The 14786-nt window shown below is 48.7% G+C and overlaps 1 protein-coding gene across 1 annotated transcript; it reads right to left on the bottom strand.

Annotated features, from left to right (window-relative positions):
- Positions 1-23: 23 nt before the first annotated feature.
- PDRG1 (p53 and DNA damage regulated 1) lies at positions 24-7185 on the bottom strand. Its single transcript, XM_036418614.2, has 5 exons — positions 7013-7185; positions 5168-5243; positions 4100-4174; positions 1730-1810; positions 24-934 (listed from the first exon to the last, which is right to left on the bottom strand). Exons 1-5 carry the CDS (start codon positions 7127-7129, stop codon positions 852-854), a joined length of 432 nt encoding a protein of 143 aa, XP_036274507.1. The 5' UTR covers positions 7130-7185; the 3' UTR covers positions 24-851.
- Between the last annotated feature and the right edge of the window lie 7601 nt (positions 7186-14786).

Here is a 14786-nt window from a genome sequence, read left to right as displayed (position 1 = left end):
GAGGTAAAGAACAGAAGCAGCTATCCATTCATTAGGTAACCTTTATTGAAGCCTCAACAGAAAGACACCGTGTTGCCCGCACACACATTCACATTAGGACCCGAGACCACTGATAAGGGAACGCAGAGAGCAGCGCTGGCCCTGGCCCTGCTTCCGGAGGTGGCGGAGGGGCATCCTGAATGCATGAAGCATGTGAAGGGCAGGCTCCCTCCCCCATCTCTGGGGCAGGACTCTGACGAACAAGCAGCTGTAAGCAGCACCTACTGGGCTCCACTGGGAGCAAGCAGGAAAACGGGCCAACATGGAGCGAGTGGGGGGAATGGTACGTCTGCTCCACAGAGAGTTGTGGGGAACCACGAAGCACCCGGATCCTGTCCTTCATTCAGAAACCACCTGTGAGCTTCCTCTTCATTCCAATTGTTACACATGCTGCTTGAAAATGTCTCGCTTTCCGAGAGGAATGCTGGAATGAAGCTCCCACTCTTCCCCTCTCCCTTCTCCCCTGCCCGGGCCCGTTTAAACAGCAGGCCACTGTTGAGAAGTGTCTGTTGCAGTCATTCTCAAACCCCCACAGGCGCTGCCCCCACCCACCCACTGGTGGCTGCTAGGCCTGTCAATGGGTCTTGTGTCCATTAGCTCCAGCGGTCAGGCCCACAGGCACTGGCAGGCTGAGGTTCCCTCTGCTTTCATAGAGCCGTCAAGCTCTACAGATAAAGAGGCTGCAAACAGGAGCCATGGCCAGGTTGCTGATGCTGCGCCCTTGCAGGGCAGGTCCTGTCCTTGGAGAGTTCTGGGTCCTACATGATCCCAGGGGATGCTGGTTTTAGGCCCCTAATCTAGGTTCTTGAATTTCATCCTTTCAAGATGATCTTGAGAGCTTTAAGTTCATCCTGGTTGAGGGGGGTCAGGTTAAAACCCTTCAGCTCCGGTTTGCCTAGAGGGAGAAGACAATCCATCAGTGCGTTCAGGCCGCCTGTTGTCCAACCTACTGGCCCCAGAGTCGGGCCTGGGAAAGGAGCTCACACTGCATTCATACTGTCAGACTCCTGTCTTTGAGGTCTGACAGGGAAGGGCCTCAAATCTACAATATACTGAACAATGAACATTGACATCCACTACTGACACATCAAGATCCTGCAGAATTATGACTCTGCTGGCCAGAAACATCCAGATTTCTGCCAAACCTATGGCAGATCTGACGTGGTAAGGTTTACCTAGAAATTCAGCTTCTGAGTCAGAGCTGTCCTGGTCTCCACATCATGCCCTAGCACCGTGGTCAGCAAACTGCGGCTCTTTGGCCCCTTGAGTGTGGCTCTTCCACAAAATACCCCGGCCTGGGCGAGTTTATTTTGAAGAAGTGGCATTAGAAGAAGTTTAAGTTTAAAAAATTTGGCTCTCAAAGAAATTTCAATCGTTGTACTGTTGATATTTGGCTCTGCTGACTAATGAGTTTGCCAACCACTGCTCTAGCATAAAATGTAAGATACTTCAGGCCATTCCTGAACCTGAACAGAATTTGTGATAGAAGACCCCACAAACTTCCTTGTCCATTCTATCTCGGGAAGGCTAGAGACAACACTGCCCCCTGCCCACAGCTTCACTGCCACTCACAAGCTGTCCAGGCCATTGCCCATCGGGGAGGGGCTTCCCAATCCTGCCCTCTAAGTCCTTGTTGATGGTTTTGTCCCTTCCTTGTTTCTTCCCCATCCCCCACTTCCTAAGCTCATACCTTGGGCCTCAAAGAGGCGGTTGACCTTCACTTTAAGTTGTTTCCGGAGTTTCTCTATTTCTTTATCCAGATGATCCTGATCTGAAAAACGAGGTGGGCAAATAGGATGAGGTTATGCTACAGACACAGTGACTAAAAAGGAGTTGGGGATGCCAGCCTCTCCCTAGCCCCTTTGAGAGCAAGGACTCTTAGCATTGAGGAAGGAAAAGGGGACTTCAGGAACTAATTGAGGCAGGAACCAAAGGCTAGAGAAGCAACGTGACCTGCCCACAACCACTGAGTGAGCCCAGGATGGGGCTGAGCAGACCAGTCCCCTGACTCTCAATCTCCTGACCTGTTTTCACTACGCAAATACCTTGGGCTAGTTGGTGCATAGGGGAGGCAACATCAGGATTTTAGGTCACCCTTCCACAGTGAAATTAGAGAAAATTCAACTGAAAAAATAAAACTAAGAACCTACAGCAGACTTACCCTGTGATGACTGGAAAATGAGTGGCTAAGGGATTTTATAAACTCAAGTCCACCAAGTAGTTTTTAGAAAAGCATGACTGTGATAACATGCGACCTAAACAACCTAACAATCAATAGGCAAGCTGAATGCTCAAGCCTAACCTAATTAGCCTCAGTGGATAGGAGAGGTTCTCTCTCCTTAACAGACTGCTCCTGAAAGCAAACTGCCTGTGAGAAGTGGAAGCTACAAAGCTCAATTTCAGAGGTTACACCTGTCACTCAATCCTCTCCACCTGCTCCGTTCTCACCTGCTCACAGGAACATCTGAGCTAGTTTGTCTTCCCCACAAGCTTTCATTCTTTCTGACGAGAAGCCCTTGATCCAGTGGGGCCTCTGGTCTGGGGAATGGTTCTACTCAATCTTTTAAAATGGGTTGCTCGCCCGACTGGTGTAGCTCAGTGGGTGGGAGTCAACCCAGGAACCAAGAGGCCACTGGTTCAATTCCTTAGATTCCAGGGTTGTGGGCTCAATCCCTGGTGGGCGTCATGCAGGAAGCAGCCAATAGATGTTTCTCTCTCATCAATGTTTCTATCATTCTATTCCCTCTCCCTTCCTCTCTCTCTAAAAAAAAAAAAAAAAAAAAAAAAAAAAAAAAAATCAGTAAAAATAAAATGGGTTGCTCAATGTAAATGAGTAACCCTACTCTTACAAGCTTGTTTTGCCTGTGTCAATCACTGAGAATTATAATGATGTCCCAGAACCCTTCTAGGTACAGTTCACATGACCACATTTATGGGCCGAGACAGCTGAAGATCAGATCCTGAACCCAGGCAAGCGACCCCCTCTGAAAGCATCCTCCAGGCTACCACCCTAGTGCAATGACAACTTGATTTTATAAACATGTTAGTGTGTTTTTCAATAGGACAACCAGAAACTTCTATTCCAAGCTAATCCTTTGCTAGAATTTTTATTTCAACAGGGATAGAGGCACCCTGTCTTCAGGGATGGAGGCAGCCTTGCTGGTCCTCTTGCCTATACATTTTCAAGGGTAGAAGAGAAAATGTGTGTTACCTGCCCTTTTCCAGCCAAGGATGCATTTGCAACCTGACTTTTTACCTTTATGATGCATCTCCAAAGAGCTTTGGAAATGGTGGTCATGCATATTTGAGAAACATCTATTTAGTTGCCGACTCTAAGGTTCACTCACCCCAAGCGCCCATTTCAACACAGTCTCTTTTGTCAGGGATGTTAAAATAAAAGCTCACTATGCCAAGCTCCCTGTTTCTATATAACTTAGTTCTAGCCATAGAGATGTCAGCAGAAGGCCTCAGGAGGACAGCCTAATTTCCAAAACAGAAGGCAAGGCCATAATCAGGGGTGGGAAACCTTTTTTCTGCCAAGGGCCATTTGGATATTTATATCATTCTTGCACTATAACAAAATTATCAGCTTAAACATTAGCCTGGTATGTTTGATCAAACATTTAACTCACCCCTAATGCCTTGGCAGGGCCAGACCAAATGATTCCCCGAGCCTTAGACGGCCCCGGGCCAGACGTTCCCCACCCCTGCCATATAAGGAGAAAGCCCTTCGCCTTTCCATCAGCCTGGCACGTGGACATGCAATGATGACACAACCACCGTGAGAATATGCTAAGGCGACACTGCTGAACAACAATGCCAGTCCTAGATGGCTGACTCCAGATAATTTCTTACATGAGAAAAACAACCAAAAATTTTAAACCTCAATTTGTTGAATTTTCTGTTATTTGTGATCCAACTTGTTCCACAGATAAGCATTATGCTAGACACACACACGGTTTTCTCTCAACTTCAAAAAAAAAAAAAAAAAGTGCTAAGGAGATGCACCCCACCCCAGGGGGAGGCAGCTGTTCCCTGACTCATGCCCAGGAGGCCTTACCTTTCTCAATCATTTCCTTCGTCTGAGAGTGAGGCATCTTGATAAACATGTTCCCAAAGCAAACCATCACATCTTCTGAAATGGAAAATGGTAATTCCTTCAACAAATATTCTGAGCACCTGCTATCCACGAGGCACTGTTTTAGACGCTGAAGACACAGCAGACCAAGACAAAGGTCCTGCCTCATGGAGCTTAGTTATAGTGGAGGAAAGGGAATAAACAGGCAAAGGTATCACTTGTCAGGCCGGGCGGGTCTAAGCACTGAAGAGACAAAGCAGGTATGGGGGCTGGGGAAGCCAGCGTAGGGAGACTTGTGACACCTGGTGGTCTGAGAGGCCTCACTGATTATGTGACATGTGGACAGAGACTTGAAGGAAGTGAGGGGTGAGCCCTGCAGCAAAAAATCAGTGATGTGCTTAGGGCATTAGAAATAGCAAGGAGGCCGGTAAGGATGGGGTCAGTGAGGGGGAACAGAGATGATGGTGGAAGGGTGAAAGGGGGTCTGGATTATCCCCAGATAAGAGTGAAAGGGGATCTTGCGGGACTCTGGATTTTACTCTGGTCAGATGAAAAGCAACAGGAAGGTTTTAGACCTTCCAATGCATTTTAAACAAAATTCAAACTACTTGACTCATTATGGCCTGGCCTCTGTCCATCTTTCCAGCTTCATCACGCCCTTCCTCCTTGCTTATTCTGTCACAAACACTTGGCCTCTCAGAGCCCCCATCCCATCCTCCTACACCTCTCACACGCCCAATCCCATCTTCAGCTTTCTCACAATTTCCAATTACGTGTTTATGTTGTTCTGCTCATTTGTACTGTTGTTATACCCCCTCCCTGTACTTTCCCAGTGCCAACATTGATAAGCCAGCACCTAACGGCCTGTCATGGAGTTGAGCAGCTGAAACCCTGAGCCACAGTCTGTGTGAGACCTGTGACATTTCCTGCCCCATCTCCATGGGGGTGTCACACCCTGTGGCCTCCTGCCTGGTCTGTTAGGGACAAGGCAAAGCCTTCTAAGCAGACTGAACAGGCTTCCGGGGCTGTAGTGAGGAAGTCTTGACTTACCAGAGAGGCTGAGATCTTTCTGTAGGGCCCTCAGGCCCTCTCGGTTCTGATTCCTTTTGGTGTCCAGGTCCACAATCTGAAAAGCAAAGAGGTAGGAGAGAGGTCAGCTACTTCTTGCCCCAGCTTGTCAGCTCCCAACAGACCCACCTTTCTATTAAAACCTAACGGAGACAACAAGGCATCGTTCCTGGGTGCTCCCAGAGTCCTCCTAAGATAGACCGGTGTGTGAATGTACAATACTTCTTCCCCCGCTCAGCTTCCAGGTCCCTTTACAGACCGTGCGTAGTGCAGATGTTTTATCCCCAGAGAAGATGCTGGGAAAATGCTGACTAAACAGATTATTCTTTATTATCCACTCGAGAGCTAGTTCTCAAGTGTTAGCATTTCAGAATCCCTGGAGAGTGGAAACCTCTCCCTGGGCAAGCTCCCCCAGCTGATTCTGAGCTGGTATCGTGAGAAACCCAACCACATGAGACTGGAACAGAAGGGGTAGGGCACTGAAATGGTGCTAACAACACCACAGCTGCTAAAGAAGTGAGGAGGGGGTACCATATACCGCGTCAGAACACTGGCTCTGGAGCCAGAACACCTAGGTTTGAATCCTGCTGCACGCTAGTAACTGCGATCTCACCTTCCTCACGGTTACTGAGTCAGGAACAAGATGGATTATCAGCAGTGCCTGACACCAGGTGAGTACTCACAAACTGCTATTATCATCACTCAGCTCACTGATGCAGTGATTAAGTCTTCCCCTTCTCGGTAAATACCCAACCCAACCACCAATCAGTCATCTAACTGGAGATGGGGAGTCACGAATCATTCTTGTCTCCTCCTACTCCCTGGCCCCTGTGCACTACTAACCATCATCAAGACCTACTAACCCGATGGCAGTGGGTTAAGTAGAAGCTATCCTGACATTCTCCCAAACTGGAAGCCCTTACAACAAAGGTTGTAAAGAGGAGGCCACATCAAGACCCGTCCATCGCTAGCTTTTATTATGCCATTTTCTTAAAAAAAAAAAAAACTTGACTTCTACCAATTGAAAAGTAATGAGGTTGTATTGATTTTAGTGGAACAAAATCTTTACTGCCACTGTCCGAAATTTGTCAAAATAAATATACAACTCTAAAAACAACAACAACAACAACAAAAAACATGCCCATCTCCAAAATATATTACGGCCCCATCTGCTGTCTCCATCACCACCACCCTGGACCAATGGCCCCTTGCCTTCCTATACTTACCGTGCTCCACAGAGAAGCCAGAGGGATCCTTTAAAAACCTTAATCCAAGTACGTCACCCTTTGCTCCCATCCTCCCCACCCTCCCCAACTCCCTTCAACCACCTGGCACTCCCATGAGAACCAGGCCCGAGCTCCCCGTTAGGTCTACAAGGCCCCACAAGCCCGGGGTCCACGTTCCTCCCACGGCCCCACCCCTGCGCCATCACAGACACCCAGACCTCTTTCCAGTTCCTCTTCTCCCCTCCAAGGCCTTGACTGGGACGATGCCCAGAACTGCCCTTTGGAAAAGGGGATCAGGTAAACTGCCCAAGGGGTGATGGGTCGGGAACGGAAGAGCACAGGAAGGATGGAGAGAGGACGGCTAGCACAGAGCGGACGCTCCCCTAACACGTAGGTCTATAAATGGGTGAGGCGCGGCGCTGTGCCCACATCGCCTCAATCTGCCCCGTTTGTCGCCAGCGCCGTCAGACCGCGTAAACTCAGTCCGGGTGAACTCTGCCAGCGCCGCCGGAGCCTGTTCCGGACCCCGCACTTCCCTGGGGCGATCGCCTCCAGGCCCAACAGCTGGGCCCGGGCCCTGCGCGGCGGACGCGCCTCCTACCTGCCGCTTGTCCGCCAGCACCGCCTCGGCGAGCTCCTCCACCTCCACCAGGTACCGCAGCACCCGCTCCGCCTCGGGGGACAGCATGACGCCCGCTTCTCCGACCCCACTCCGCATCCAGGCCCGCTCGGGCTCCGCGGCGGCTCCTTCTGCGCACGCGCCGCTCGGGCCGGGCTTCCGGCGCGCATGCTCAATTAGAAGAGGCGCGGCGGCGCGCTCGCGCACGCGCTCCACGGCACCGAGGTCAGGGCCTGCCTTTCCGGGCCGGGAGCGCCCCCTGTAGGCCCAGAGAGCACAGGCCTCAGGGCTCCTCAACCTCTGCCTTCCTCTCTTCATATGTTTTGTTAGTTTGTTGTTAATCCTCACCGGAGGGTATTTTTTCCATTGATTTTTAGAAAGTGGAAGACACACACACACACAGAGAGAAACATCGATTGATTGCTTCCCTCACGCTTGGGCGTGGGATGGAGCCTGCAACCAAGGTACGTGCAGTTGACTGGAATGGAACCTAAGACACTCCATCCACGGAGCCAAGCCATCCAGGGCTCCTCATATATTTCTCAGGCAGGCAGTTTTAGGAGCTGAGAATGCAGCAGTGAACAAAACAGAGTCTCTGCCCTCATGAAATTTCATCCTAATGGGAAAATCCGACAATTGATATAAAATAATTACATACTATGTAGCTGGTAGAGATAGGGCTGGAGAAATATAAATTATTACTTCCCTGTTTAAGGGACTTTAAGGAAGCCCACGTAGCAGTGTGACTTTTATTTAACCTCTGAGACCTTAAGTTTGTAATTTATGAAGTGGGAGTGAATAAAAATATTTCTCATGGTCTCTCTGCAGGATCAGAAGAGGCAGGAATCATTTTCAACTCAGTTTGACCAGTGTTTGCTGAGCCCTGTTGTTGGGACCAATGTCCGGAGTAGTTGACCTAGACCAGCGGTCGCCGGTCTGCAACCCCAAATATCAACAGTACAACAATTGGAATTTCTGTCGAGAGCCAAATTTTTTAAACTTAAACTATATAGATAGGTACATTGTTATTAACTTAATTAGAGTACTCTTAAGCTGGCCTTTGCTAAAAACTCAAGGGGCCAAACAGCCGTATGTGGCTCGGGAGCCAGTTTGCCGACAACTGACTTAGACCCAAGGAAATGGCCGGAAAACCATGAAGTTCTGTAAGTGCTGAAACGCTAATCAGTGTGGTTTGTAGGATCCAGCGGGACCTCTGAGAAGAGGCAGGTCAAAGGGCAGAGAGTGGCTGCCCTTTGCAACCAGAGGGTTCCCTAGAGATCATGCCCAACCCCTCATTGTAAAGCTGGAAACCCAGGCTCAGAGAGCAGCCATGACTTTAAAAAGTCAACAGCAGGCCTGACATTAGAATTCTGACCTCCTGCCTGAGTCCAGCCTTTTATTCCCTCCTTTTGGCCCCTGTGGCCAAATGCTTTCACACCCCTTCCCTCACTTGAACTTCACAACCTTTGTCTGGGTGGGTTATTCCTACCCCATTTCACAGCTGCAGACTGAGGCTGGGAGAGGGTGATGCCTTCTCAGGCAGAAAGTCAGGAACAAAGGTGGGTCTAGAAGCTCTCTGGTGTTCACAGCTGTCTCTGGACCCTGAATCTGTGGCCCCACAAGTCTCAGTGGCACCTCCTCTTGGCCTGGCCTTTGGCTGCCTTAACCTGCCAGAGGCAGAGCTAGTGTTCCCCGCAGCTGCCTGGTGTGGAGAAAAGGAGACTCATTAAGGATTTCTCATTGAGGGTGAATTTGTTGCCAAAGCCAGGATGTTTTGTGTAAACACCTTCTGGTTCAGAAACACACACACAAGCCCTGGGAAGGAAGGGGGGACATTTACCAAAGGAGGAAAAGGGCTCAGCAGTCCTCCCTGGGCTCTGGGTCCCAGACTGGGCCTCCTCCACCGTGGGGCTCAAAGAGAGCTGGACCAGGCCGACCACTGAGCCCTGCCAGATGGGCCTAGACCGGGAAAGGCTGAGTTGAGGGAGGCTTCTAAATTGGCAGCTTGTTGGCTATGACTGGCCCTCAGAGGGTAACCCTGCCACTGGAAGTGTTGGGGAGGTCATATCCAAGACAGACAGTCATATCTGGAAGGACTCTTGTTTCCGAACCACTTCTGTTTCAGAACCATTGATTTCACAAATATTTACTTGGCCCTATTTTAGGGATTCCACCATGGGCAAACCCAGACATGGTCATTGCCCTCAGAAGCTTCCAGTTTGGTGGAAGAGACAGACAATAAACATATGAACAAGTAAATATGTCATATTAAGTGATGATAAGTACCCTGGAGAACAATAGAGCAGGGCAAGGCGGAGAGGAAATGGTGAATATATATTTAAGAATAGAAGAGTATGGTGGCTACATTCCCCAGCTTCTTTGCCCCTCTGTAAGAGACCCAAGAGGAGACTGCTACAACCATCCAGGTAAGATAGGATGATCCCTGAACCAGGGTGGCAGTGGGGATGGTGAGCACTGGTGGGATTCTCAGGGACTTTGCATACATTTCTCCATCAGCCTGAATTAATTTTTTACCCTTTGTACCCATGTAACTACTACATTACTCCCATTTATCAGCTTGGTGTCACCTCCTCTCACAGTCAAGAGTCCCCTCTGGCCTTGGCAGCATCTTGGGCTTCCCTACCACTGCACTCACCACACCATCTTTTTTCTCTAGTCATTTCCTTCTCCAGTCAGGAGCTCCTCAAGGCTGGGAACCTTGCCCGTCTTGTTTGCTGCTGTGTCACCAGAACCTAGAGTGGTACCTGACCCACAGCAGGTGCTCAGTCGATGTTTACTGACTGAGTGAGTGGACTCAACATGAAGCAGAACTTTCTGCAACCCAAACTGTCCAAAGGTGAACAGAGCTAAGTAGTACCTCATCCCAGAAGGTATACAAGGCTGGACAGCCACAGGGTCAGGATCTTGCAGAATGTGAATCCCTCAGAGTCCTGGTTGGGAGGTGTGCCTACAGTCTTTTCTAACCAGAGAAACTCTACCTGGTCACATTGGGGTATGCCTCCCATCTTTACCCACCCCGAGCCTGGGCCAAAAGGGCTGTGGTGCTGGGGCTCTGGTGTTTGGGGACTGGAGCCAATAAGAACGATGCTTCATCAATTCCCCTTAGACCCCTATTTACCACTTCTGTGAGCCTTCCTGGAGTAAGTGTTCAGCAACCAGCACTGGCTCCTCTCCTTGGGGAGGACTGCCCTCAGGCTCTGGAGCCACATGGGTGACTGACTGTACCCCATCATTTCAGGGATTTGAAAGCCCACCGTTTTGTTGTTGTTGTTTTAATATATTTTGTTGATTTTTACAGAGAGCAGGGGAGAGGGATAGTTAGAAACATCGATGAGAGAGAAACATAGATCAGCTGCCTCCTGCACACCCCCTACTGGTGATGTACCTGCAACCAAGGTACATGCCCTTGACCAGAATCGAACCTGAGACCCTTCAGTCCACAGGCAGATGCTCTATGCACTGAGCCAAACTGGTTGGAGCAAAAGCTCACTGTTTTGCCTGGGCTGCTGGCATGCGTGTGGGTGGGTAACGCTGGGGTACAATTACACTCCAGAGTTCCCCTGTGGGATAAGGCTGAAGCAGCCACCTACAAGGCACCCTGCTTGGCTTCCTCTCCTTCCTGGTTCTGCCTCACCTACTCCCTTATGGTCAAAACCTTCCAACACTCCCATCTCACTCAGTGAAAGCCAAATTCCTCACCGAGCCACACAAGGCTCCACATGAGTTGCCTACCTCTCTAGGCACCTTCTCCCACCTCTGTGCTGTTCCTCACACATACCAGGTGCGGTCCCACCTCAGGGCCTTTGCACTGGCTGCTCCCTCTGCCTGCACTTTCCCCTGGTGTCTACATGTCTTCCACCCTCACCTCCTACAAGTCTTTGCTTAAAAGTCACCTTCTCAATGAGGCTTATCCTGACCACCCTGTTTTGAAAATGCAAGCCCCCACTCCTCCCAGTACTCCTGATCAACTTCCTTTGCTTTAGTTTTTTTTGTTTTTAAATAACATTTGTCATTTTTGAGCATGCTATATAGTTTACTTATTTGTATTTTTTAAATTTTATTTCTTGATTTGAGAGAGAGAGAGAGAGAGAGAGAGAGAGAGAGAGAGAGAGAGATCAATTTGTTGTTCCACTTATTTATGTTCTCTGGTTGATTCTTTTATGTGCCCGGACCGGTGATTGAACCAAAGGCTTTGTCATACGGGGTCAATTCCCTAATCAACTGAGCTACCTGGCTAGGATACTTCTATTTATTGTTAACCTCCCTCTGCTATAAAGGAAGCTTCATGAGGCCAGCAACCTTTGTCTGGTTTGTTACTGATCTCTCCCAAATGCCTCTATTAGGTGCTCAATAACCATTTTTTGAATGAATAAAGTGTGGAGGGGCAGAATTCTATCCAAGACAGATTCTCTCTGAGGCCAGGATCTTAACCCCCATGCTGGAGGTGGATGATAATGGCAGATCATGTCTGACCTTGTTGGCTAGGGTGAAGGGGTTGGATGCCGGGACCTGATGTGGCAGGGGCCAGACATGGCAGGGATCTCCCTTTTCCATTTCCCACACAGAGAGATAAATGAACCGGTTCTAAGTGGAGGTGGCCAGGGATTGAGAAATAATAGAAATAAAGAGAGAAGATACAGAGATAGATTTCAAGTTGGGAGCTGGGTGGGCCACCATCCTGTCTGCTGGAGAGGCAGGAAGAAGAAGACGACGACGACGACGACGACGACGACGACGATGGCCCCTCCCAGTGCATTTATTTTATACCCCCAATACCAGGAAGTTATCACCAACTTATTTGCATTCTTAAGTAGGCCCTAGCATGCCTGGATTTACATATCGAGTCCCGCCCCTGCCAACACCTTGGCTGATATGAAGGCTAAGCTGACAACATGTCTGCCATCTTGAATACGCCTTGAGTTTAGCTGATGATAATTAAGGAAAATTGCCCATGTGCCTTCCCAGGTGGCCCTCTACAGTTGGATTTTGTTTTTAGATCAGGGCATCCACTGAAGGGTTTGGAGTAAACTTGAGACATGATTGGATTTACTTTTGAAAGCCCCCTCTGGCTGTGGGGGTAGAATGGACTAAAAGGAATAAATGTACAGTCCTGTGTGTGTGTGTGTGTGTGTGTGTGTGTGTGGAGAGAGAGAGAGAGAGAGAGAGAGAGAGAGAGAGAGAGAGAGAGAGTGTGTGTGTTGTGGGTGGGAAGGCGATGATGGGGACTTGGAGAGATGACAGAGCTGTGGCTGCAGGAGGCTGGGAGCAGCAAGAAGCATGTCATATCCATTTCTCAGGCAGCCCAGGTGGCTGCCACAGGCTCTGACCTGTGTGCAGTCCAGGCCAGCTGCTGACAACATGCGCCTGGGTGGTCCCCAACCCCTCCCTCTGCTTCCTTTGTGTGCTTGTGGGCTTGGCAGGTGGAGAGGAGGCTGCACTCCCTGCCTCCTCTGACCCAGAGAATAATCCCTTATATTCATGGGGTTCTCTCCGTGCCCTCATTTCATCCTCCCACATCCCCTCCAACACAGAAAGCTAATTCCCATTGGGCAGATGAAGACATTGAGGCCGCGGGAAGGGGAAGGGACTTCCCAAGGTCATGAGCCAGATGGGGATGCCAGGTGGAGACCTGTCTCTCAACTCCCCATGCCTCAATTTCATTAGGCAACAGATGGTCCCAAGGCTTGACTTGAAAATTCTTAAATGACCCGAAAGAGAATACAAGCCCAGAGTATTCCAGGCCTCCCTGAGCTGGTCTTTGCCACTACCTTCAACACTAAATCCATTCCTTTTAAATTCCATGAATAGATTCTTATCAAAACTGAATTAAGTCTTATCAAGACTAAATTATAGAGAAGACTTAAAGTTCCTTTTGACACCCCTTTCTCCCCTACCCATCTCAGTTTTCTCCAGAGTCCTAATTGGGCGTGCCTTTTCAGAACTGTGATATTCATTTAAAGACGTAGTTAAGAATCCAGAGAACAGATTTGGACTATCTGTGTGGCAGGGTAGGAAGGCAGAGTGGGGGGCACGGCACACAAGTGTATCATTCTGCAGCTGTTTGCTCTTGGGCGTCTTTAATTGGCATGTTTGATCTGTCTCCTGTTTTCTGATAGCTGCAGAGTACTCTGTAGAATAAGCACCATAGTCCCTTTGTTTATCTAATTTTCCAAGTTCAAGTTTACATGTATTTTCCATGTACTGAAATACAGAGGGTTCATTAATCCCACCCCTCAGCTCTTAGCAGATGGTCATGAGTTCACCTGCAAAGGCCCTCTCTTGTTTCTGTTGTTTTCTACTCCTCCCCACACACCCCCTCAAACCCTCTCTACTGTGTTTGACCCAGGTTCTTAAATATTTGAGATTTCTTCCGAAGTGCATAGTAATTACCTTATACATTTGTATATTTTAAATTTTCTCATTGAGGTATAACACACAGAAGCGTTAAACAAATCATAAGTGTCACAGTTCAGGAACTTTCAAAAACTGAACACACCATGTAACTAGCTCAAGCAATAGCACTTCAGCCTCCCAACCACAACCGGGAGATAACCACTCCCCTGATTTCTAACTCCATACTTTGCTAGCTTTTGAACTTCCTACAAACAGAATCACACAGTGCGAGCTCATTTGTGCCTGATTCCTTTCGCTCACCATTAATTCAGATATATGTATCTCTATTGTTGTTTGTAGCGATAGATTGCTTACTCCACTAGATGACTACACTGCAATTAAACCTTTCTGCCTTTGGTGAACAAGTGGTGGTTTCCAGCTTAGAGCTGTTACACACAGTGCAATATGAACAGTTATCTATGTGTCTTTGGACACATACACCTATCTATGTGTTTCTGTGTGTGGGATTGCTTGGTATAGTCAGCTTTAGTAGCTGATATGTACTGATAAATTGTGTATGTATTTTTAATCCATGTAAACAGGATTGTGCTGTTAAGTGGTGTTCATTTCCTATGTTGTTGCTTTCTGTTTGTGTGTTTGCTCATCCTGATGTTTCTTTGACTGATCCATGTGCTCTGTGCACCTTTAGTTCCTTGCTCCTGGCTGCGGGTGCCTGAGCTCCATTTTCTCCCCATCAGCACACACAGTGCCACACTGCACACCCTGGTGAGCTAGTCCCTTGTCAGAGGACATGCATATACTTGTTTTTCCTAAATACTGCCACATTCCTCTCTGGAATGGCTGTACTCAGGTACACTTCCACCAGGGATGCACATTCCCACCAACGTTAGGTGCTATCTGTCTTCCTATGGCTTACCGCGCAGCGATGGTGTCACAGTTGCTGAACGTTCTCTGGTGGATGGACATTTAAGCTCTTTTCCATCTTTCAGGATTAGAAGAAGCACTGCTGCGATGATCCCGCAGGGACACATCTCCTGGTTCCTGTCTATGCGTTCAACTTCTCCACCTCATCAAAACCGGTTTCGGCCGGTTTTGGCTTTTTTGTCACCCTGGTTGCCCATTGAGATCCAGGACCCTCAGAGAATGCCAAAGAGAGGTCTGCTGAATGACTGAGTCAGGCCTTGACCTAAACATGCACTGGAGGAAACTAAGGGTCCTGTCTGTTTGTCTGTCTGACTGTCTCTGTCTCTCTCTTCCCTTTTTTTTGTTAGCCAGACCTTTCAGAAGTAACTCATTCCACTGGAAAGAGGGTAGAATATGGTATCAAGATTTCCCCTCTCTCGCTGAAACCAGTTTGGCTCAATGGATAGAGCGTCAGCCT

The sequence above is a fragment of the Pipistrellus kuhlii genome, unplaced genomic scaffold (genome assembly GCF_014108245.1).
Source record: "Pipistrellus kuhlii isolate mPipKuh1 unplaced genomic scaffold, mPipKuh1.p scaffold_m20_p_6, whole genome shotgun sequence".
Taxonomy (NCBI): domain Eukaryota; kingdom Metazoa; phylum Chordata; class Mammalia; order Chiroptera; family Vespertilionidae; genus Pipistrellus; species Pipistrellus kuhlii.
The sequence above is the reverse complement of the archived record's forward strand: the minus strand, read 5'-3'. Positions and strand labels throughout refer to the sequence as shown.